General features: G+C 35.5%; 1 protein-coding gene across 2 annotated transcripts in view; it reads right to left on the minus strand.

Moving 5' to 3' along the window:
- The window catches only part of PAPPA2 (pappalysin 2), a 301,087-nt gene that overhangs the window by 126,965 nt on the left and 151,139 nt on the right, over window positions 1-22,983 (minus strand). For both annotated transcript variants that reach the window (XM_043485179.1, XM_043485180.1), the window contains 2 exons: window positions 20,710-20,903; window positions 18,467-18,613 (listed from right to left, as the gene is read on the minus strand). In XM_043485179.1, coding sequence (XP_043341114.1) covers window positions 18,467-18,613; window positions 20,710-20,903 — 341 coding nt within the window. The remainder of the gene's footprint in view (window positions 1-18,466; window positions 18,614-20,709; window positions 20,904-22,983) is intronic.

A 22,983-nucleotide genomic window follows, 5' to 3' on the forward strand; every position in this document is an offset into this window, starting at 1 on the left:
GTGAAAAATTATCAAATACTGGCAATTTTACTCTGATAATATTACTGTCTATGTAGACTTCAGAAATTTGAGAATGGAGAGACTAACTCTGAAACTTTCAAGGTATCTAACCTGAAGTCCAAATCTAACAGATGAGGGGAAGGTGAGAGGTAATAGGTCTTGCCTCTGAACTTGAGATTTCTTGGTGGCCTGTCTACTTGAGGATGTGGGTCAAAATGTGGGAAGAGTTTTCAACAGAGTATGACTTTCTTCTGGTGCCCAAACCCCTGTCTCTCTGGATATTGGTCAAAGTCCACATGATTTCTAGCATTATCCCGTCATCATACAAGTAAGGTTATAAATATCATGAGCTTATGTAGTTCTTTTTTCAGAAGAATGAGGTCAACTTGTAAATCTTATGAAATGAAGAAGAAATCTCTATTATGACCCCAATTATCCAGGAGGAGGCATATGACAGGGTATGGTTTGACAGGTCAGTGGAAGGGCTCAGACCAAAATCAACTTATTGCTTGGTTCCTTCTAATAGCATCTCTTCAGCTGTGATTTTAGACACCAGGACTAAGTCTGCAGAAACTTTGTGTTAGAAGAACTTGTGAGACTCAGAGGGGGATCATAAAGGCAAAACTCAAATCTGTAGTGAATACTGTGGTGTGCCACAAAAATCCCCTTCTTCATGACTGAGCATTCAGCTCATATCACGTCTCTGCCTTCAGAGAAAGAAAGCCTCCACAAGGTCATGCCACTTCCCTGGAGTAGGGGGAGAGGAGAACCCCATGTCTAATGACCTTTTGATAGGATTGTGTGGTATACAAAGTGGGATAACTCTGAAGGGCCATCCTAGTTCCCTGTGGGATGCTGAAACCTTTGTGTAAATGTTTCACAGTCCTACTCCTCTCTCTGCCAACTCCTGGATCTTTCATTCTCCCCTAGGTATTGATCCCAAAGAAAGTTCTTGGTAAACTTCCTGCGTACAAATCTTTATCTCATAGTCTGAATCCTGGGGAAACTCCACTTAAGACAAAATCTGAGAATGTGAAAACATATTAAGAAATATTGATAATGAAGGGTCTCTTGGGAACTAGACTGCGTAAGTGAGGGGATGAGGGATTCACTGTGGAGCCAGGAAATCTTTCCTTCTGACTGAAAGAAAATTGCTATTCCAAGTATTTATGAAACTTAGAATCTGCTAAGTTGTCATATCTAGGGCCTGCAAAAGTTTCCATGTAAAATCAATCAAGTTGCATTAGTAGCAATCAGATAGGAAAATGGAAAATGAGTCCTTTATCTCTGGAGCTAAACTGCTTAGCCAAGGAGAGATGAAATTCTTCTTTCAATGCATTAGGCTAATTTTTGATGGAAGTGAAAATTATATATGCATAGTCATATTTGTTTTCTTAGGATTCCCAGGGACTGTAGGAATTTACCTAGGTTAATTTTCCAAGGAGAAAATTTTATTTTGGAAAGCAAGAACTTTTCAGAAGTTAAAGCATGTGCATAGAAATAATCCCAATATATATTAAAAAATTTTCTTCCCTCTTAAAAACAGGATCCTCTACTTAAGTGAATTTTCATAATTGGAGGCATCATTTTGAACATCAGTTATTTTACTGATGAGATACTAACCCTGTAGAGCTCCTTAAACCTTAATGTGCATACAAATCACCTGAGAATCATGTTAAACTAAAGATTCTGATTTAATACAGCTGAGATTTGTATTTCTACCTAGTTCGTAGGTGACACTGAGGCTTTTGGAAGCCAATCAGGTTTTAAGTAGCAAAACTCAAAAAGAATCAATAGATATGATTATCTTTGTCCTTATCATTTAGTAGCCTGACTACAATTATCTTATTGATCATACTTATTTATTATATTATCCTTTCTAAAATTCACCATCAAGCTTGAAATATAACAGAGCTGAAAGGAATCACCTAGCCCAAACACCTCATTTTAATTCAAAGAAAAATGATGCCAAAGAAGGATATATGATTATATAAGGTCATGACTGATAAATGGTAAAAACAGAGCTTACAATATTCCTCTGAGCGTACATTTTTGTCAGTTTCTAAATCCCTGACTAATTTGTTGCACCTTTCCCATAAAAGATTGAAATTCAGATAACTAACATTTTTAGAATTCTATATTAAGTTAATAGATTCTGACAAAAGACCTTGCCAACTTTTCTACAAATAATGTCAAAGAAATTGTGGCTAGCCTAGGTAACTTCTACACATGAATTTTCTTTTTTTTTGCTAAATTATGATATCTGGACAGTTTTCTGGATGGTTATAGTTTTCCGGATGAATCTTTGAATAGAGGCTTACCTTCCAATTTGTGAAATAAAAAAAAAGAATTGTCAGAAATAAAAAAAAAGAATTGTCACTTTCACTAGCAAAATAAAAACAGCACACCATATAAATTTAAATGTCAGAGAAAAAAATTTAGTATAAGTATGACTTGAATATAGTCTTGGACTGAAATAGATACAGAAAACCTGTAATAGATACAAAAAAGATAATGAAAAGGAAACTAAGTATATCATTCTTAAAAGTCATCAAGCCACAAAGGAAGCAAGAGAAGAACTAGTAAGAAGAGAAACTACAAAACAACAAGAAAATAATTAACAAAATGTCAGAAAGTACATATTTATCAATTACTTTAAAAGTAAATAAGTTCAATTCTAAAGCAGTTATAAGAGAAGTTCATAGAAATAAATGGCTGCCTCAAGACGTAAGAAAAATTTTAGATTAACAACCTAACTTTACACCTAAAGGAACTAGCAAAAGAAGAAAGAACAAAGCCCAAAGACAGTAGAAGGAAGGGATTAAAGTCAGTACAGAAATAAATAATATAGAGAATAGAAAGACAATAGAAAAAAATCAATAAAACCAAGACATGATTTTTTTAAAAGATCAGCAAGACTGATAAACCTTTAGTCAGACTTACCAAGAAGAAAATGAGAGAGGGTTCAAATAAAATCATAAATAAAACAGGAAATGTTACAACAGGTACCACAGAAACATAAAGGATCAGAAGAGATTACTACAAATAATTATACACTAGCAAATTAAACAACCCAGAAGAAATGGATAAATTACTAGAAACATACAACTTTCCAAAGACAAGTAATGAAGAAATAGAAAATCTGAACAGACCAATAACTAGTATGGAGACTGAATCATTAATTTAAAAACTCTCTACAAAAATGTCCAGGATGAGACATCTATACTGGTGAATTCTACCAAACTTTCCAAGAATTAAAGCCAATTCTTCTTGAACTCTTCAGAACACAGAAGAGGAGGGAATACTTTCAAACTCATTTCATGAGTCCAGCATTAGCCTGGTACCAAAACCAGACAAGGATACCACAGGAAAAGAAAATTACAGGTTAATATCCCTGATGAATATAAATGGAAAAATCCTTAACAAAATATTAGCAAACCAAATTCAACATTACATTAAGAGGATTATACACCATGACAGAGTGGAATTTACTCCAGAGATGAAAGGATAGTTTAGCATTTGCAAATCAACCAACATGATACACCACATTAAGAAAATGAAGAATAAAAACAATATGATCATCTTAATAGATGCAGAAAAAACATTTGACAAAATTCAACATATATTTATGATACAAACTCTCAACAAAGTGGATATCCAGGGAATAACCCTCAACATAATAAAGACCATATATGACAAATCCACAGCTAACATCCTATCAGTGGTGAAAAGTTGAAAACTTTTCCTCCAAGATCAGGAAAAAGACAAGGATGCCCAATTTTGCCACTTCTGTTGGAAATGGCAACCCACTCCAGTACTCTTGCCTGGAAAATCCCATGGATGGAGGAGCCTGGTAGGCTGAAGTCCATGGGGTCGCTAAGAGTTGGACACGACTGAGCGACTTCCCTTTCACTTTTCACTTTCATGCATTGGAGAAGGAAATGGCAACCCACTTCAGTGTTCTTGCCTGGAGAATCCTAGGGACGGGGGAGCCTGGTGGGCTTCCGTCTATGGGGTCGCACAGAATCGGACGCGACTGAAGCGATTTAGCAGCAGCAGCAGCATTCAACATGGTACTGGTTATTCTAGCCAGAACATTGGAGAAGGCAATGGCAACCCACTCCAGTACTCTTGCCTGGGGAGTCCCATGGACGGAGGGGCCTGGTAGACTGCAGTCCATGAGGTTGCTAGGAGTCAGGCAGGACTGAGCGACTTCACTTTCACTTTCCACTTTCATGCATTGGAGAAGGAAATGGCAACCCACTCCAGTGTTCTTGCCTGGAGAATCCCAGGGACAGAGGAGCCTGGTGGGCTGCCATCTATGGGGTCGCACAGAGTTGGACACGACTGAGGTGACTTAGCAGCAGCAGCCAGAACATTAGGCAAGAAAAATAAATAACAGGTATCTTAATTGGAAAGGGAGAAGTAAAACTGTCACTATTTGCAGATGATATGATTTTATATATAGAACCTAAAGACACCACCAAAAAATTATTAGAACTAATGTGAATTCAGTGAAGCTGCAGGATACAAAATCAATACATAGAATTGGTTGCATTCCTAAACACTAATAAACTATCAGAAAAAAAAATTAAGAAAACTGTTCCATTTCCAACTGTATAAAATGAATAAAATACCTAGAAATAAATTTAATCAAGGCGGTGAAAGACCTGTACTCTGAAAAATGCTAGAATGACTACTATCAAAAAGGTAAGAAGCAACTAGTATTGACAAAGACGTGGAGAAAGGGTAACTCTGTGCACTGTTGATGGGAATGTATATTGGTGTAGCCACTAAGGAAAGTAGTTCGGAGTTTCCTCAAAACATTTTGAAAAATAGAACCACCATGTGATCCAGCAGTTCCACTTCTGTATATTTAGCCAAAGAAAATGAATAGACTAACTCAAAAATATATATGCACCCTCATGTTCACTGTAATGTTACTTACAATAGCCAATATATGGAAACAACCTAAGTGTCTAACGATAGATGGATATATAAAGAAAATGTGGTGTGTGTGTGTTTGTGTGTGTAGACATATATTCAGTCATAAAGAAGAAGGAGATCTTACCATTTGTGACAACATGGACGGAACTCAAGGGCTTTATGCTAAGTAAAATAACAGAGATAGACAAATACTCTATGATCTCACTTAGATATGGGATTTTTTAAAAAGGGGAAAAAAACAAGCTCATAGATACAGAGAACAGATTAGTGTTTGCCAGAGGTGGGGATTAGGGAGTGGACAAAGTAGATGAAGAGAGTCAAAATGTACAAACTTTCAGTTATAAAACACAGTCAAGGGGATGTACTGTGCTGCATGGCAGTTAATAATGTACTGCATATTTGAAAGTTGCTAAAAGAGTCAATCTTAAAAGCTCTCATCACAAGAAAAAAACTGTAAGTATGGTGATGGAGGTTAACTAGACTCACTCTGGTGATCATTTCCCAATATATACAAATATTGAATCATTATGTTTTACACCTAAAACTAAAATAATCTTGTATGTCAGTTATGCCTCAATTAAATGATAAATAAATAATTTGAAAATAAAGAATAGAAGAAAGAAGAGCAAAGAACACAAATTTTTAAAATAAGAAAAGAGGAAAGGAAAAAGGATTTTGTAGATATTTCTGTATATATATATTAAGAAAAAATAGAGAAAAATGGTAAGAGTTTTTGACCAACTAGGAGAATCTCTAATACATCTCTAGTACAGACTGGTCCTTAATTTCTGAATGAATAAAGGCTCACTATTTAAGTACTTCCTAAAAAACTGTTCGGCCAAGTGGAAGAGAAGTAAAACTCTGTTACTGACATAACTGGCACAATTAAAGTTGTTATGTTCTGAAAAATCAGGGCTAGAAACAAAACGCTATTAAAATTTCACAACTTCAAAAAGAAATTATGAGGTATAAAAAATACTTAGGACTCATTGACAATAAAAGAACTATATATCAGTATTCATGGACTACAGTTAAAATAACATCTAGAGGGAAAATTTATGAAACAGTGAAAACAAATTATCCAAGTGTCCAACACAAGAAGCTAAAAAAGAACATCAGTGTAAATCCAGAAAAACAGGAAGGGAGGAAATAATAAAGAGAAGGACAGAAATCAGTGAACTGGAGAATAGCAACTAGAATAAAAACAGAAATGAATAAAACTAAAATTTGTTCTTTGAAGAAGTACCAGGCATGTGTAATTAAGAAAACAAGAGAAAAGGAAGGTTCAAAAAATTCCAATATAAAGGGAGTGATAACTATACCTAAAACAGAGATGAGCCATAACATAACAGAGATGAGCCAAATGAGCCGAACCAGGTTTAATTGGTTTTACGGGTGGGTTCTGACAAATTTTGAAGGAACAGATAATTCTTATTTTATGCAAGAGGTTTCAAAAAATAGAAAGGAGGAAAAACTGCCCAAACAATTTTATAAGAGTTGTATATTCTGAATATTCAAAAAAGAAATATATAAACTAATTTCACATATAAATGTAAAAGTAGGAATCCAAGATTAAAAATCAGTAAAATCCAAGAGTATGCTTAAATATTATATATAAAAAAACAAGCAGGTTCATTCACAAAGGCAAACATGATTTGATATCTTAAAAAAGAAATCCATCAATGTGATTCAACATAATGATGGATCAAAGAAGAGAAATCACAAGATCATACCAAATGGTGAAAATCAAGTGTTTGATTAAATTCAGCTCATATGTACCAGTATGCTTTTCAAGAAGTGGAAGAAACTATCCAAAGCTTATTCTAAAATTGGAAAATAAGTGAATAATGTGAAATAAGTGAATAATATGAAATAAGTGGATAATGAATAGCTAATTCAATTTTGAAAAAAGATATACAAAAAAGTGGAAAGGGGGGAGGATATGCTCCACCAGAAATGCTTTACATAGTAAAAAGTTATAGTAATAGAAACAGTGTATTGTATTGCTGGTGTAAGGAGTGGAAAAGTAGATCAATGGAATAGAACAGAATGTTTAAAAACTGGCTCTTGAATATTCCAGAAACTAGTATATAGTTAATGTAGTGCTACAAATTATCAGGGTAAGGATTAAAGTTTTAATGGATAGAGTTAGAAAAACTGGCTTATTGTATTTAGAAAACAAAGTGGGACTCTATTGTATTCTACATATGAAAATGAATTTTAAATATGTTAAAGACGAAATTTTAAGAGACAAAACTACAAAAAAATAGATAAAATAATTTTCAGGTTGTTTTTCTCTTTAGATGTTAATTCAGTTTATGAGAAAATGATTTAAATTTTAAATCTTTTTTTCATGTTTTATATTTCATTTATTTTATATCTCATAAAGTATAAACTAAAAGTCAAATTGCACTACTGCTATTTCTAGAGAAAATAAAATAACAGTGATGATACGGGAATTTTTTTTTCTACTTGGCTGACTTTTGCTCTTTGTTATCTCCTTTTTATTTTTACTTTGGTTTTTATTTGCTCTCTTTCCAATTACTTCAGGTGAAAATTGATTATTGATTTTATAATGCTTGAAAAAATAGAAGTCTTAGTCACTCAGTTGTGTTTGACTCTTTGTGACTCCATGGACCTTAGCCTGCCAGGCTCCTCTGGCCATGGAATTCTCCAGGCAAAAATAGTAGATTGGGTAGCCATTCTTTTCTCCAGGGGATCTTCCTGACCCAAGGATCAAACCTGAGTCTTCTGCATTCCAGGCAGATTCTTTACCATCTGAACCACCGGGGAAGCCCTTTATAATGCTTTCCCCCCACTCTAACTACCTCCCCACCCCCTGCCTCCTGCCAAACACAGACATTTAAAGCTATAAATTTCCCTGTAACATTGCTTTAATTGCATCCCATAAAATTTGACATTATTATTTTATTTTCATTCAACTCAAAATATTTTCTAATTTCCCTATAAAGTCTTCTTTGAACTATGGATTATTTGCAAGTGTATAGGAACTGTGATAGAAATGTTTATTGAGGAAGCACATAGGAGGAAGAGATTAATTACACATACTGAGTAGGGTTTGGGAGAGAAATTCAGAAAAGTCTAGGCCTTATAATAGAAGTAATCCTTGAGCTACATCTTAGAAGATTAGTATGTGTTTTTTGGAAAGTCAAAGTGGAGAAAGCACTTACCAAGAAGAAAAAACATGAACTCCTTACCTGAAAGGCTATGGAAATATAAAAACTTTGGTGTTTTCCAGCACTGAAAGCAATCTGTTATGACTAAAATTTCTAAATCCTAGAATGTGTATATGTGTGTGTTGGGGGGTGGGGTATAGAGGGGTGTGGAAGATTAGATGAATGGGGAAATTCCATTTGAGATAAACCTATCTCTGTCTCCCTATGTCCAATCAATCACCAGGTCCTTTTGAGTCTATTTTACACTTAACTGTATTTGTAGCATAGCATTTTGTCTTCTATGGTAGTTGCGTAAATATGACCGCTGAGGAGTATGTACCTTAAGGGTGAAGATTCATTCATCATCGAATCCCTCTACAATACAAGATTTTGTTCATTTTAGGCAGTGGACTGGAAACTAGAAATACAGCGGAGGTCAGACTCTATACCCCATGGGCCAAAACTGACCCACTGCCTGTTTTTTATGGTCTGTGAGCTACGAATGACTTTTGCATTTTGAAATGGTTGAAAAAAAATTCAAGGAAAAATAATGTGAATAATGTGAAAATTGTATGAAATGGAAATTTTTGTGTTCATAAGTATAATTTTATTACAGCACAACCATGCTCATTCATTTCTGTATTGTCTACACTACTTTCACTCTGAAACAGCGGTGTTAAGTAACTGTGTGTTAAGTCACTTCCGTCGTGTCTGACTCTGTGCGACCCTATAGACTGTAGCCCACCAGGCTCCTCTGTCCATGGGCTTCTCCAGGCAAGAATACTGGAGCTGACTGCCAAGCCCTCCTCCAGGAGATTTTCCCAACCCAGAAATCAAACCTGCATCTCTTACATCTTCTGAATTGGCAGGTGAGTTCTTTACCACTAGCACCACCTGGGAAGCTATAACTGTGACAGAGACCAAATGGCCCACAAATCCTAAAATATTTGTTATCTGGCTCTTCATAGGAAATATTTCCCAACTTCTGGTATAGAGGAAAAAACATGGACTTTGGAATAAGCTGGATTTGAATTTGAATTCTATCTGTACCTCTGCTGTGTTATCTAAAATGCGTAGCATCTCTGAGTTTTCAGATAATCATTTTTAGAATTAGAAAACTCATATCTCTGATAAAAATTTGTATAAGAATTGATAATAAGATATCTGGAATAGATTAAACCACAATAAACGTGTCACTTTTTATGCTCTTAACACCTAGTTTTACGGATTCACATCTTTGAAATCCAATCAATTAAATATACACTGCATTTCTGTTGAAGATTCATATGCAGAGTTTGGCTGGTTGAACTTAAAGAAAAGAAGGAAATTATGGTAACAGGCTTTAGGTTTTATGTAGCGAGGGTTTCCGGCAGTGGTCCGTAATTTATAACTAATGTGGAGAACCCTAGTATTTAAGATACTATGACCAACACCTGGTGGCTTCTGTTAGGAATGCTAACCAGTCTAGCCTGAGTGAGGCTTTTAATTTTTAATTTTAATTTTAACTTTTAATTTTAGAACAGCAATGAAAATAAACATGAACATGTGATTTTTGCCTATGATGATGGGCTCCACGTGAAGCCAAACAACAAGTAATTGAATATTTGCTTTTCAGATTGCTTCATTGGTTGTCTATATTGCTTAGTGTCAAAGGACTTTCTGAGAAGGATCATGCCTTCTGTTTCTCTATTCCCTAATGGCACCTAGAGTTTACAATATGCACTTAATAAATCCTGTGAACTAGACCTACAGATATTGTCTTTGAAGAATTTAGAATAAATCCAACAAAAGAAAAAAGGGAACCTTTTCTTCCAAGTCCACATATGTTTTAACTTGTTTTCTTGCTAATGTCATATTTCCCTGTTTATTCCCAGTGATTATTTCTGGGTTTGGCATATCACAGGTGCATAATGAATGTTGATTGAATGACGCAACATAGTGTAAAGAAATAAACATGGGATTAGATCAAGAGGCATGAGTCTGAACTTCAGATTCACCCTTTTATTCTTGGGTGATATTAGGAAAAAGCACTCTGAGTATTTGATTCTGATTTTCCCTATCTATAAAATAGGAAAACAACTACTTTGCCAAACTCATAGGACTATTAAGGGGTTCAAATAAAAGAGTGTGTGAAAAATCACATTGTGAACTATGAGTGGCTTTAAAGTGCACTTATTATTGTAAATAATAAAAATAATCTACATTTTATGCTATGCAAGAGATCTCATAATTTTGTCTATTGACCCAAGATTTAAAGAAACAACGATAAGGAAAACTAAAAGAGACAAGTTACCTTAGTAAATATGGACTAAAATGAAAGAAATTTTGTTGGGCAAGTAACAAGGAAAGATTTTGGAAAGGCATTTTCAAGGCTAATACTTTCCAGTACAGTTGTTTCTCACTGTAATAAATTTGTCTCTGATCCACAGAATACAAATCATATTCATATATCAAATAAAGATTAAAGTGAGATTAAAGAAATAATGAGGAATCAAAAATCATTCAGTCCTCAAAAAATCTTTGAAAAAAAACTTAATCAGCTTATTTTTAAAAATCACTTCCTCATCTATTTGGTATTATGTGAATTTGTGAAAACTAAATTTTTAAAATAGCTTTTATATATTAATTTTCAATTATGTTAGTTACTTTCCTTATACAAGTATTATTACTCTTATATCACTTGTAATAAGAACAGAGTGCAAACCTAAAATACATATGGTAGCTAACTATTATACATTAATAAAATTCCAGTTGTAGATTTTTGCTTCCAATTACAATGAAGTAACATATAGCAAAACACATACTCTTGGTTGCTGCTGCTGCTAAGTCGATTCAGTCATGTCCGACTCTGTGCGACCCCATTGATGGCAGCCCACCAGGCTCCCCCATCCCTGGGATTCTCCAGGCAAGAACACTGGAGTGGGTTGCCATTTCTTTCTCCAATGCACGAAAGTGAAAACTGAAAGTGAAGTCACTCAGTCGTGCCCAACTCCTAGCGACCCCATGGACTGCAGCCCACCAGGCTCCTCCATCCATGGGATTTTCCAGGCAAGAGTACTGGAGTGGGGTGCCATTGCCTTCTCCAATACTCTTGGTAAGAACAGTTATAAAATATGAATAAAGTAAAAAAGAAAGTTTGAAAGCATTTGAGAGCAACTAAGGCAGTCAGGACTAAAGAGACTCAAAAAGAAATCACATTGAAGGTAACCTAACATTCTGTGCCGGAGAAGGCTATGGCATTCCCACTCCAGTACTCTTGCCTGGAAAATCCCATGGACGGAGGAGCCTGGTAGGCTGCAGTCCATGGGGTTGCAAAGAGTCAGAAACAACTGAGCGACTTCACTTTGCAAGGTGTTCTAGAATTAAAATGACTGAAATTAATAATAGTTTAACAACCAATTGTATGGAGTGAAAGTTGGGTTTAATGAAACAGAAGATATGTCAGCATAAAATAACGAGGCTGCAGCATGGGGAACAAAAGGAATGGAAAATAGAACAAAGAAAAAAGGAACAAATGATATACAGCAGAAAGTAATTTGGTGTTCAAAAAATGAAAGACCAAGCAAGGACATTAAGCTATATAGACTCAAGAAGCTTGATAAACTCTTAGCCAGATAAATGCAAAGAAAAACAGACTTAGGAACATTACAGTAAGTTGAAGACAAAATATAAGAAGATTATGTTAAAAGCACCAGAGAATAAAAGACATTGCCTTCAAGGTAATATATATATCAGAAGTTCAACTAACTTTCCAGAGAAAGTATGTAGGTAAAAAGGCAATGAAATAACATCTTTAAATCAGTGAAAACTACAACTGGCCACCTAGAATTCTATACCAGGCAAAGGTACCCTTTGAAAATAAATGTCAAGGGTATTTTCAGCTATACAAAAACTGGAAGAATTCACTGCCAGCAGATTCACATTAAAAATAATAATAAATGAATTTCTTCAAGCTAAATAAAAATGAAAAGCATAGAAATACAGAAAAGACCAAAGAGCACTGGAGAAGGTCAATATTAGGTAACATTAAATCATTTTATCTTTAAAAAGCCAGGAAACAGAAAATAGAGACAAAGCATTCTAAGTTACTTATTGATTATGAAATTGTGAGAATACTAATTCATAGTAGACTCTAACCAGTTAAGTACACAGCCTGCAATCTCTAGGGTAACAAAGATAGAGAATAAAAGTATAGCCAACAAATTGATAGAATAGAAAATAAAATAATAAAACTGCTTATTTAATCTAAGGGCTTCCCAGGTGGCTCAAAAAGGAGGGAATTGGGCAAGGAGCATGTCAAGGCTGATATTGTCACCCTGCTTGTTTAACTTATATGCAGAGTACATCACACAAAATGCCAGGCTGGATGAAGCACAAGCTGGGAGCAAGATTTCCGGGAGAAATATCAATAACCTCAGATATGCAGATAACACCACCCTTATGGCAGAAAGCAAAGAACTAATGAGCCTCTTTTTGAAAGTGAAAGAGGAAAGTGAAAAAGCTGGCTTAAAACTCAATATTCAAAAAACAAAGATCATGGCAGCCGGTCCCATCACTTCATGTCAAATAATAGGGAAACAATGGAAACAGTGACAGACTGTATTTTCTTGGGCTCCAAAATCACTGTAGATGGTGACTGCAGCCATGAAATTAAAAGATGCTTGCTCCTTGGAAGAAAAGCTATGACAAACCTAGACAGCATATTCAAAAGCAGAGACATTACTTTGTCGACAAAGTTCCATCTAGTCAAAGCTATGGTTTTTCCAGTAGTCATGTATGGATGTGAGAGTTGGACTATAAAGAAAGCTGGGTGTTCATTGGAAGGACTGATGTTGAAGCTGAAACTCCAATTCTTTGGCCACCTGATGAGAAGAGCTGACTCACTGGAAAAGACCCTGATGCTGGAAAAGATTGAGGGCAGGAGGAGAAGGGGACGACAGAGGATGAGATGGTTGGATGGCATCACCAATTTGATGGACATGGGTTTGGGTGGACTCCGGGAGTTGGTGATGGACAGGGAGGCCTGGCATGCTGTGGTTCATGGGGTCACAAAGAGTCGGACACGACTGAGCGACTGAACTGAACTGAGCACCAAAGAATTGATGCTTTTGAACTATGGTGTTGCAGAAGACTCTTGAGCGTCCCTTGGACTGCACAGAGATCCAACCAGTCCATCCTAAAGGAAATAAATCCTGAATATTCATTGGAAGGACTGATGCTAAAACTGAAACTCCAATACTTTGGCCACCTGATGTGAAGAACTGACTCATTGGAAAAGACCCTGATGCTGGGAAAGATTGAAGGTAGGGGGAGAAGGGGACGACAGAGGATGAGATGGTTGGATGGTATCACCGACTTGATGGACATGAGTTTGAGCAAGCTCAGGGAGTTGGTGATGGACAGGGAGGCCTGGCATGCTGCAGCCCACGGGGTCACAAAGAGTCGGACATGACTGAGTGACTGACCTGAATTGATTTAATCTAAAAAGGGCAAGAAATAGGAAAATACAAATTATGAGGGAAAAGTGAGCAACAAATGATTCTCTGGTAAATTTAAAACTGCTTAGTTGCTAAATTGTTTCTGACTCTTTTGTGACCCCACACACTGTAGCTTGCCAAGCTCCTCTGTCCATGGGATTTCCCAGGCAAGAATATTAGAGTGGATTGCCATTTCCTTCCAAGCGATCTTCCTGATCCAGGGATCAAACCCACATCTCCTGCATTCCTGCACTGGCAGGCAGATTCTTTACCACTGAGTCACCAGGGAAGCATCATTAATTACATTAAATGTAATTAGACTAAATACTACAATTGGAAAATAAAAAAATTTAGATTTATATATATAGCAATTTCTTAGATTTATTTATATTTTTACATATATATAAAGATATGTTGATTTCAAACAAAGTATATTAAATATAATTTCACAGAAGGATTAAAAGTAATAGAATGAAAGAGGAAACAATATGCAAACAAACAAAAAGATATATCTATACTAATATTATACCAAGTTTATAGTGCAGCAAGAAATATTCTTAGAGATAGACATTTCTTAGTGTTAAAAAAGATAATCCACAAGGAAGATGTAGTAAGTTCTAAAATTATCTATTGACAGTAGTTTCACTTTATGTACTTTCCATATTCACAAATATCAGTTATCACAATTTAGTTATGTAATACCAGATAATGTGATTCAAATTTCAATTAGCAAAAAATGTTAATTGTAACTGCAAAAAGTATCAACTCCACTAATAGTCCTTCCATCCACAAATCACCATATAAATAACCAATGAGAATCGTGATAAAGTGACCAATTACATCTCTTCTTTCAAATTGTCATTGATTGGTCCCTGTGTACTTGTTATTCTGTTCACACAGAGACAGAAAAATGTGCAGCTGCATTGTCTTATCTCCCACTGACATATTACCTGCATGACATTTTACAAAAAATAGATAATCAAAAGAAGGGATCCTCTAGGAAAGATGAAAGTGCAGCAAAGAAACAAAAAATTATAATGCTACAGGTGAAATTTGAATGAAAGGTAAATAGAATTACAGATGAAATAACTGAGTACAGGAATGCTGATGCTGCTGCCGTTTGAGAGACTCTGTATTTGCAGTCAGAGGAACTTAGTGAAAATGAAATTATCAGCAAAAAGGAGAAAAGTGGTTGTGACAAAAAGGATAAAGATGTCCCAGAGGAAATGATGCCAAGAAAAAATTCATATTAAAAGAACTCTCAGAGATGTTTCATAACATTGAAAGTGCAAAGTACCATAAAATGTTGGAAGATGATCAAACTTGGAAAGGAATATTACAATTCACAACAGTATAGAAAAATCGCTTGCTTTGTAATATAAGTCATATGATGCAAAAAATAAAGAATAAAAAGGCAAGAACTGTTAAAACTATACTTGTAAAATTTTTTACAAAGAAATGAAACACTTTAATTCTCTGTAATGTTTTAAATTATAATGAGCTAAATTTTACTATTTTTTCATTTCATTTCACATATACTTCTAAAAATAAAAGTTTTTAATGTTGTGACAAAAATATCATGTAACAATTGTAATTTTCCCCATTGATTATTTAGCTTGCTTTGTACAGTTTTAGGACACATGATCATTTTGTGTTTCCATGCTACAAAGTGAGAACTGCCTGAATATTTAATAATAGTCTCAAAATGCAAATAAATCAATGTGTAAATCAAAAACTGGCAAAATAAAAGAGAAACAGGCAAATTTATGATTATTAATAAAGTCTAACATATATATCTCAGTAACTGGTAGAAAGAATTTCAAGGAAAATATACAATATGGGAAATTTTAACATGATGGATGAACTTGATCTATGTTAAAAATATAGAATCCTATATCCAATGATTCCAGACTACATATTTCTTTCAAAGTACATGTAATATTTATCAATATTAACCATATTGTTGTTTAGTTACTAAGTTGTGTCCAACTCTTTTGTGACCCCATGGACTGTAACCTGCCAGGCTCCTCTATCCATGGGATTTTCCAGGAAAGAATACTGGAGAGGGTTGCCACTTCCTTCTCTGGGGATCTTCCCAAACCTGGGGTCAAACCTACATCTCTTATTTGGCAGGTGGATTCTTTACCACTGACCCACCAGGGAAGCCCAATTAACCATATGTTTTTCCATAATTCAAAGGTCAACAAATTAAAAAGGCTTGAAATCACACAAAATATAATCTTTGAGCACAGAAGACTCAACTATAAATCAAAAACAAAAAAATAAATAGTTTCCAAACAAATGTTTGGACATTCATCAGCATATTTATATATAACTCAGCAGCAGCAGCAGGGATCAAAAAAGTAGTCAAATAAAAATTAGAAAATATGTTTGAACTGAATGATAATAGAAATAAGACATTTGAAATGCAATATGCTGCTAAAGTCACATTTAGAAGGAAACCTGTCACCATAATATTTATATTTTAAAAAGAAAGAAACTAAAAATTAATGATCTAAGCAACATCTCAAGAGCAAATTAAATGTAAACATAAAAAGAGGCAATAATGAAAATAAGAGTACACATGTATGCTACTTTCATTATTTTCTTCCTTTTATGTTTATATATGTATATTTATGTATATGTGTATATATGAGTACATATATACACACATGTATAATTTTTGGTTCTATAAAAACATTAATAAAAGATTAATATAACTGTTAAGTCTTTAGCAATACTAAACAAAAAAATAAAAGAAGCCAAAAATTAGCAATAGAATAACTAAAAAAAAGTCCTAGGGAGTGTAGAAATATACAAAATAAGAGCATTATGAAAAACTTAATGCCAATAAATCAAAAATTTTAGGAAAAAATGGACAAATTATTTGGAAAAAAAAAATTACTTTTTCCAAAGTTGACCTAAGAAGAAATAGAAAGCCCCAATTCTGCAATATTTGGTTTAAGATTTTAACATATATTTAAATATTTTCCTCAAAGAAAATACCAGACTCAGATAGCTTTACTGATGAAGTCCACCAAAATTTAACACCAACCTTTCACAAAATATTCCAGAAAACTAGGGGAAAAAAGGAAACTTACTCTAGGAGTCAAACCTGGCCTTCATCATAAACCTGACAAGATAGTAAAAATTTTTCTTTTTTAAAGTAGGGACCAAGCTCTAATGAATATAAATGAAAAAACACTTAATATATTCACAAAAAGGATTCAAAACTATTGGCAAAGGATTACATATTGCCTTCAAGTTGTTATTTTGGTGGCTCAGATGATAAAGAATCTGCTTGCAATGCAGGAGACCCAGGTTTGATCCCTGGGTCAGGAAGATTCCTGGAGAAGAAAATGGCTACCCACTCCAGTATTCTTGCCTGGAGAATTCCATGGACAGAAGAGCCTGGTGGGCTACAGTCCATGGGGTCACAAAGAATCAGACACGACTGAGCAACTAACACTTTCACTTTCAACGGTGGTTCTAGTTCTAGGGGGAAAAAAGTCTTGATCCCTACCTCATACAATATGTAAAAATTCCAGAGGATTGTAGATCTATATATAAAAGGTGAAACAATAACATTTCTAGAAGATAACATAGGAAAGTATGTCTTTGTGGTGAGCAAAGACTTCTTCATACAGTACATGATTAGCACTAACCATAAAGAAAAAGAAAGAGAAATTGAACTATGGTAAAATTTAGAACTCTTCATCAAACATACCATTAAGAGTTTAAAAAAAAGTAAGCCACGGAGTGCTGGAAAATATTAAATAATATACAACTGAAATATGATTTATATATTCTGAAAATTGTAAAGAAATCATATAAATTAAGAAAAAAATGACAGTCCAATAGAAAATTGAGCAAAAGACTTGAATAAACCCTTCAGAAAAAAAGAGGGAAAAAAGGATATATCAACACAAATGGCCAATATACATATAAACATTACAACTTCATTAGTCAACATGTAAATTGAAACCATAAGGAGGTACATTTACATACTTAATGGTTAAAATTAAGACTTAAAATACCAAGTAATCAGTAAAAATATAAAGCAACTGGAATACTCATAAACCTCTGCTGGGAGTATAAAACTAGTATAACCAAGTGGAACACCATTTGGTATTAACTACTAAAGCAGATCATCTGCCTAATTACCATCTAGCAGTTCCAAATATACCCAACTGTCTGTATACATTCACCAAAAGAAATGTACAGAAGCATTTATAGCAGAACTATTTGTAATATACAATAGAGAAAAATTAGAAATAAACTAAAGTTTCATTACTATGATTAATTAAAGTATGGCCCATTGATGCACTGGAATTCTGCATCGCAGTGGACATGAACTCTACTGCTAAGTAGAGCAGCCTGAAGGAATCCCACAGATGGAATGCTGAGTAAGAAAGAATCAGCACAAGTACTACAGACTGTCAAATTTTTCAGGTAAAATACAAACAGGCAAAACTAATCTTTGGTGATAGAAGGAAAAATAGTAGATACCTCTGTAGTATAATGACAGGGGGAATGAGAGAGCCTTTTTGGGGTGATGTTAATTTTCTGTTTTTTGATCTCTATGGTGGTTAGAGAGGATGTTTACTTTGTAAAAATTTATCAGTCATTTCTGATTTTTCTACTTTTCTATATGAGTATTACACTTTGATAGAGTGATTGCTTATAAAGGAAAGTTCAACATTCAAAAAGAAATGAAAATAAATTCAAAACATAAAAACTTTCAGATGACAAAAGGAAATTTCCTGACATTCCAATGTATCATTTATACACACACACACACACACACACACACACACACAAGCACAGTCTATCCAGTTTTCACTAAAAAACATTTGGGTTACTTACTTTGAGCCAAACCTCATCCTCTCTCTGCAGGCTACCTTTTGGCTGCTTACTCCCTTCATCTTGAGGTCTGTTTCCACTGGGGACGCAGGGAAACCAGCCAATTAGGGGATGGTGCTCTGGTAAATCTGGATGGTATGATGTGCAAACCTGAAATGCAATTTCAACCAAAAATTAAACATGAAGGGTGAGAGATAATTAAAGATAATGAAACTCCCAGCTCAAAACCAATGTTTTCCTCTTTCTGAATGCCTCATGATGACATTATTGGCAGAAAACTTTTCTCAAGGTAGAATGTCTCAGTGCTCTCTCTTAGCCTCAATATCCAACTTACCAGGTAGAAGAACACACGTGACAATTTACAGCCCATCAATGGTCCAGGGACCTTGCTCAATGAATTATCCTGGGACATTTCAGTCAACTGCTCCTAGGATTAGTTAGGGAAATCTGTCCAAGATGGTGATTCTGTCCTTACCAGGAAGGATCTACTGGCCCAGGAGTGAGACAACTGAGTCAAGGAAACACTAGGTTGGGAAAAGGAACCAGGAAAGAGAAATTCCAGAAAAATTTTCCCACTTCACTTGGGGAAGACAGACAAGCTAGACTAAAAGCTGCTTTAGAGAGCTGTTACTAACTCAGAATCACCTAACTTCCTACCATTGGGCGTCAGAATTCTTGAGAAAGATGCCTTCAAAATTAGCTAAAGGAGTGAGACAGGCATGCTAATTGGCTGTCCATATCCATACCTCCCTCTTTCTTATTAACGAACTCTATCTAATCTTGTTCAAGGAGACAGTGTATCCAGCTATAAATGCTCATCTCCTCAGGGCCCCTTACAACTAAGGCTGGTGAAGTGACCTGGATCTGAACAATGGGATATATTCCTGGAACAATATATTCCTGGAACAGCTCCCATTTTCCCACTAAAAACAGACTCAGCTTGCATGCATTTATTTCCCTTTGACCTTCCCCCTTCTTCCTGCTTGAAATAATGACTTCACACCTGGAGGGCAGTAGTCATCTTATGAGCTTGAGAAAGAAAACTGCAAATAAAGTGTAGAAAGAGCCAAAATCTCAGAGACACGTGGGTCCTTGATGAGTTCCTTGACCTGGACCACCAGCCTTGGCTAGTTCCTCAGTCTCCTGGGGTGTCTCCTCAAGACCAAAAACCAATGATTTGCCTCTGACCTAAAATACCTAGAGAGCTATTAATGAATCTTACTTCTGTCAAATTGACTGTATTACTTATTGTTATAAAGCATGGAAGTGTATATTTGGCAATGGAAACATCTAGAATAGTATTCAAAAACCAAAGCCCTTAATCTTTGGGCTTTCCTGATGGCTTATACAGTAAAGAATCCACCTGCGATGCAGGAGAACCATGTTCTATCCCTGGGTTGGGAAGATCCCCTGGAGGAGGGAATGGCAACCCACTCCAGTGTTCTTGCCTGGAGAATCCCATGGACAGAGGAGCCCAGTGGGCTACAGTCCATGGGGTCTCAAAGAGTCGGACACAACTGAAGAATTAACACTTTCACTTTTTTCACTTATTCTTCTTTTAGGTATTTATAATTCACAGAAGTCAGTCCTCAAAGTTCTCAGAGGATCTTCTATTTACTTAGGTAGATATTCATGGAAAATTGTGTGCCTATGGATTTGATTTTAGTACTAATTCTAGAAAGTCTTTAATAATAATAATAATTAAATCAAGTTATATTTTGATCTTTAATATATATTTTAAATTTCATTTGATCTTTGCAACAAACCTTGAATTAAATGCAAAAGATTTACATATGAGAAAATTGGGGCCCAGAGAGTTTAAGTGACTTGCCAAATGTCACTTAGTTATAATCATAATGATACTGATAGATCCAACAGTGTCATCCAAGTATTCTGACTTTACTGCTCCGTTATCTTCTTTCAAGATAAATTCTTCCAAATGCAAAGCCTAAGTGCAATTTCTGATGTGTATATTATAAGGCTAATTTTGAGATGCTTTTGTGTACCTTTTGGTCAGTTATTGCATAGTCAAAGGTTCCTAGATGAAAACTAGTGAAGGTAAGTGGGGTGAGGGTGGGGGATGAGATTTAATTGATAGCCTAGAAGCTTTTCATTTAACATTATTTAATTCTGAGTTCGTTAACTAAATTTGGTGTCAAAGTTAGGAGAAAAAAATGTAAGCTCAAGGTCAGTATCTGGGGGAATCACTTAACAATTTTGCTTACCCTTGACTAGTCTTAACTTACCATGGAATGAGGTGCTCCAGTGACCAAGGAAACAGGACATTTCTTCTTGTCTTCATGAGAAGAAAAAGCTTGGGTAGCCCACTGATCCAGGTATCCTCTGGGAGTATAGAGGCCACAGTCTACAATGCTGGTTTCCTTTTCAAAAGGTTCACATATTCCATCTCCCTCATATATATAGCACAGGCTTGGTTCCCCTGAAAAGAAACATTATATGACATTTGAAAAGGTATTTTTATATGTGTCAAGTAAAAATAATTACATTTTTACTCCAGCTACTAAAGAGAAGCCTGTAATTACTAACCAGTTTAATGCCCACCTCAAACATATAGACATCATACCCCTAAAGAAGGATACTTTTTCATGGGGAGAATGATAAAATCCATTGAGATAATAAAAAGTCTACAAAGTGAGTGGGGTTAGAGGAGAAGGAACAGGAAGGAAAAAAGCAGCTGTGGGGTGGATATAGAAAGAAACTTTAAGGAATCATTGAGCAAAGTACTAGGGAAAGCTAGGGATATAAGAGAAGTAGGTAAAAGAATAAAGGAAATTTAAATGGATGGTAGGATGTGATATGTACTTGGAACCTCTTCATAGTCTTTGAAATTTTAAATAAAACATTTGAGGGATTTGTTTCCAGTTACTTTTTTGCTGCTGTATTTCTTCAATTAACCATGCAATTTACTCTGAAATGGACAATATGGGCTCCAGGTTTATAAGGGTTACATACGTATTATTTCTTTTAGTCTTACAAGAACCATGTGAGTATGTATTTTTTGTTTGTTTCATCAATAGACAATCTGAGACTCCATGATTATAAGTGACTTGTCAAAGTTCCCTTGATGCAGAAGCGATATTGCTTGGCTTTGAGCCAGGCTTACAGAAAGCAGGTTCAGGGGCTTTCTCTTACTCCACAGTACCTCAACCAAGGCAGAGAGACTGTCTTCAAGAGCAAATATGTGTGTAATGAATATACGAGAAGAATCACTGGGCCTGTAAAGCAAGCTACAATTCCTTGGACAAGGTCCTTACTTGCTCGTACGATAACTTCTACTAAGTGGATAGTCTGTACTAACTATAGACATGTAAACTATGTGTGTGCTCAGTCACTTCAGTCATGTCCAACTCTTGGTGACCCTATGAACTGTAGCCTGCTCTGTCCAAATAGGCTCCTCTGTCCATGGTCCATATGGAGTGGGTTGCCATTCTAGGGGATGGTCACGGCCCAGGAATCAAACCCGTGTCTCCTGTCTCTCCTGCATTGCAGGCAGATTCTTTACCCCCTGAGCTGTTTGATATGTAACTTAGCTTTCTTCAAATGTAAAAAACTGAGATGCAGTTATAAAGCCATTTATTTAGTATTATTGCCCTGTCTACCCCTATTAGTAACACAATTCTAATTCTTCATTTCTACCTAAAATAATAAGACATGAAATTAAGATCAAAATTTAAAATAGCTCAACCCATAGGTACATGGGTTTTCCAGGTGGCACTAGTGGTAAAGAACCCACCTGCCAATGCAGGAGATATAAAAGGCACCAATGTGATCCCTGGGTTGGGAAGATCCCCTGGAGAAGGTCATGGCAACCCACTCCAGCATTCTTCCCTAGAGAATCCCATGGACAAAGGAGACTGGCAGGCTATAGTACGTAGGGTCACAAAGAGTCAGACACAAATAAAGCAACTTAGCATGCAAGCATGCATAGGTACACATTCAATAACATCACTAAAATTAACTGCTACTATTCCATTCTTTTAATTTTAAATTCTTTACAGAAATACCACAGGACTGTTTCAGTAATTTTTCAGCTGTTCATCAACATGTAGTTACTAATTATTTTCCTTAATAATTTCTTCAAGCCAGAGACCCTTCTCTAGTAAATCTATCTCTACTTGCCAGGAGTATGCTCCTGTTCCGCGGACTTGGTTCTGAGCCTATTTTGGGTTTTCAACTCCTGTGTGCCATTAAATCCAAGGCCTTTCTAAGTTACTCCCCAAAGCCAATATATGTGTATTTGGAATGACTTTTCCATGATGATTCCATATATATATCAGTTCAGTTGCTCAGTCACGTCCGACTCATTGCGATCCTATGAATCACAGCACACCAGGACTCCCTGTCCATCACCAACTCCCGGAGTTTACTCAAACTCATGTCCATCGAGTCAGTGGTGCCATCCAGCCATCTCATCCTCTGTTGTCCTCTTCTCCTCCTGCCCCCAATCCCTCCAAGCATCAGGGTCTTTTCCAATGAGTCAACTCCTCGCATGAGGTGGC

This window comes from Cervus canadensis, chromosome 13, assembly GCF_019320065.1.
Source record: "Cervus canadensis isolate Bull #8, Minnesota chromosome 13, ASM1932006v1, whole genome shotgun sequence".
Classification (NCBI taxonomy): domain Eukaryota; kingdom Metazoa; phylum Chordata; class Mammalia; order Artiodactyla; family Cervidae; genus Cervus; species Cervus canadensis.